The 2,689-nt window shown below is 45.9% G+C and overlaps 1 protein-coding gene across 3 annotated transcripts in view; it reads left to right on the top strand.

Moving 5' to 3' along the window:
• The window catches only part of LRRC18 (leucine rich repeat containing 18), a 13,960-nt gene extending 11,716 nt beyond the window's left edge, over positions 1-2,244 (top strand). For all 3 annotated transcript variants that reach the window (XM_025212995.1, XM_006031339.2, XM_025212994.1), the window contains one exon: positions 1,320-2,244. In XM_025212995.1, the coding sequence (XP_025068780.1) occupies positions 1,405-2,175 (771 nt within the window). In that variant the 5' untranslated portion in view covers positions 1,320-1,404 and the 3' untranslated portion in view covers positions 2,176-2,244. The remainder of the gene's footprint in view (positions 1-1,319) is intronic.
• The last annotated feature ends 445 nt before the right edge of the window (positions 2,245-2,689 follow it).

Here is a 2,689-nt window from a genome sequence, read left to right as displayed (position 1 = left end):
CTGCTTTCCCCCCTGATTGCTTTCGCAGATGCTGCTTGCATCCCTGTTCCCCCTGCCGCCACTGCCTGCCCCCTAGTCCCTGCATGGACTCCACCTGCCCCCCATTCCCTCCCACGGATGCTGGTTGCCCCTCTGATCCATCTGTGGACACTGCCTGGCTCCCCAATCCCCCTGTGGCTGCCACCTGTTACCACATCACTCCTATGGATGCTGCCTGCACCCTTGATCCCTCCGACAGATGCTGCCTGAACTCCCGATCTCCTAGTGATCCCCCAATCACTCCAGCAGATCCCACTTGTCCCCCATTCCCACCATGGACTCCCAATCCTCCCTCTGAGCCTGCTTGTCTCCCTTGATCACAGCAATCCCCCCCCCACACTATCCCCCTTCCCGACTTACCTTAGATCAGTGTGGCCATTTTAAATGTGATCTAACTTCCCCAAACGTGTGTATTTATCCACAGACTAAGGCCCCAATTTAGCAAATCTCTTGAGCTTTGTGCTTAAATATATTTAAATACTAGGGATGAAATCCTCATCCCACTGTACAGTGCATGTAACTACAGTACTCCAGAGGAAAGGAAAACTCTTCTATACCTGCTCTTTAGGCCACTGCTTTTCAAAATGAGTATGTAGCAATTTGCCAAAGGATAGGTGTCTACATTTTCATAATGGTTGTGCCATTACTCATAATGTACAATGAGTAATGGCACTGCTGCATGTTGACATTCGTTTTGATACTTTTCCTAAGATATGAACATTCAGAGACATGTTGGGTATAGAGGGTGTAAACAGAAATATTTTGCAGTAAAAGGGGTACGTGGCCAAAAAAATTATGAAAACCACTACTCTGGATGACACAGAGCATCTCATGTAACTAGTGTTATTCTGGTTGGTGTGCTTCATTCAGTCAAGCAAATGTACCCTGGAGACCAGAACAAGACCTACAATTTCTGTCTGGCTTTCAAATGGCCAATGGATGGCAATATGTCATTCAGTACTAGAATAAATTGGATTCAATGAACAGCTGAAAAATCCTCATTCTTAAAGTCCTTTAGTGCCCTAATCTAGTGTTGAACAACTTCTCCCAAGGTGAGTCTCCTTTCCTCTGTGATCTAGCTGTGACCCCTCTTTTTATACATAAGAGTTGGGCAGGGTAGTCGCAACCCCCTGATATCTATTTGTGACGCTTTTTTAGGTGAGGAGGAGGTAACGATGCCTGAGTTGAGAACTCCTGACTTAGGGAAAATGTTGAGAGTTGCAAAGAATCTAGCAGTCATTGGTTAATTTCTAAAGAGGTCACTTTCTGTTCCAAATTAGGGATTACCAGAAAGCCAGCCTCAACAGATTCTCTTTGGGCTTCTCCATTAGAATATTCAACAGTCTTTTCTCTCCTCACGGGAAAATGGCCAAGGGGAAGGCAAAAGGTCCCAAAGGAAAAAAAATCACCTTGAAGGTTGCCAAAAATTCCATCAAGATCACATTTGACGGAAGACGCCGCCTTGACTTGAGCAAGATGGGCATCACAACCTTCCCCAAGTGCATCCTCAAGCTGGCTGATGTAGATGAGCTGGACCTGAGCAGGAACATGCTCAAGAAAATCCCTGACAGTATCGAGAAGTTCCAGAACCTGCGCTGGCTGGACTTGCACAGCAATCAGATCGAGAAGCTGCCAGAGACAATAGGCATGCTCCAGAACCTCAGCTACCTGAATGTCTCCAATAACAAGCTGACCTCCAAGAACTTGCCAGTAGAACTGAGCCAGTTAAAGAACCTCCGCTCCCTCAACCTTGGCCTTAATCAGATCGACAACATCCCCACCACACTAGGGGCCCTGAAGGAGCTACACGAAGTGGGGCTCTTTGACAATTACTTGACAGCCATCCCAAACAGTGTGGCAAAGCTCCCAAAACTTAAGAAGCTGAATGTGAAAAGAAACCCCTTTCCCACACCAACAGATGAAGAATTGTTTGTCGACACCATCAAGCGCATTGAATCACTTTACTTAGTGGATGAGAAAGACTTGTGCCATCCCTGCTTGAAGAAGTGTCAGGATGAGAGGGACAAGCTGAATAAGCTGAAGAGCAGAGTGCCTAGCTCCCTACGAAAGCCAAACTTTTCTTCCCTCATGACACCCAACTCTACAGCAAAGGAAAACCAAGCGGAGTGGAGATGAGGAGGCAGCATCCCACAGGCCGCACTAAACCTGTGATGTCACACACAGTCTGGCCAGCCCAAACCAATAAACAGGTCTACTCTTATGTGCCTTGCAGTTCTTTTCATTTAAAAACTGACTGGTGTTAGGAGCCATGGTTCTAGTGGTTCTATAACAGCACTAGATGTGCCCAAAATGGGTCCAAAGAAAAAGAAACAGAAGAACAGAGTAAAATTTGTCACACCACTAAAAAGCTACCAGTTTTATATAAGACTCTGTGTAGAGAGTTCTTAGCTTTTCAATTTTAAGAGGGTAAAGTAAGGTCTTTCAGGCTCCAGACAATTCTACTCTGTCTTGGACAAGGACTGTGTATGTGTAAGCAGGTTATCTACCCTGCTGTCCTAGAGGGGCAAGTCAGCTCCAGGTTCAGGTTCACAGACTACTTTTTTCTACATGGAGCAATCTTGTCTCCACAACAAACAAAAGAACCAACCAACCAACCAAAACCAAAACCCTCTGTCTTATTTCAGGCATC

The sequence above is a fragment of the Alligator sinensis genome, unplaced genomic scaffold (assembly GCF_000455745.1).
Source record: "Alligator sinensis unplaced genomic scaffold, ASM45574v1 scaffold163_2, whole genome shotgun sequence".
NCBI classification, from domain to species: domain Eukaryota; kingdom Metazoa; phylum Chordata; order Crocodylia; family Alligatoridae; genus Alligator; species Alligator sinensis.
Note: the sequence above shows the minus strand (reverse complement) of the source record. Positions and strands in the feature narration are given on the sequence as shown.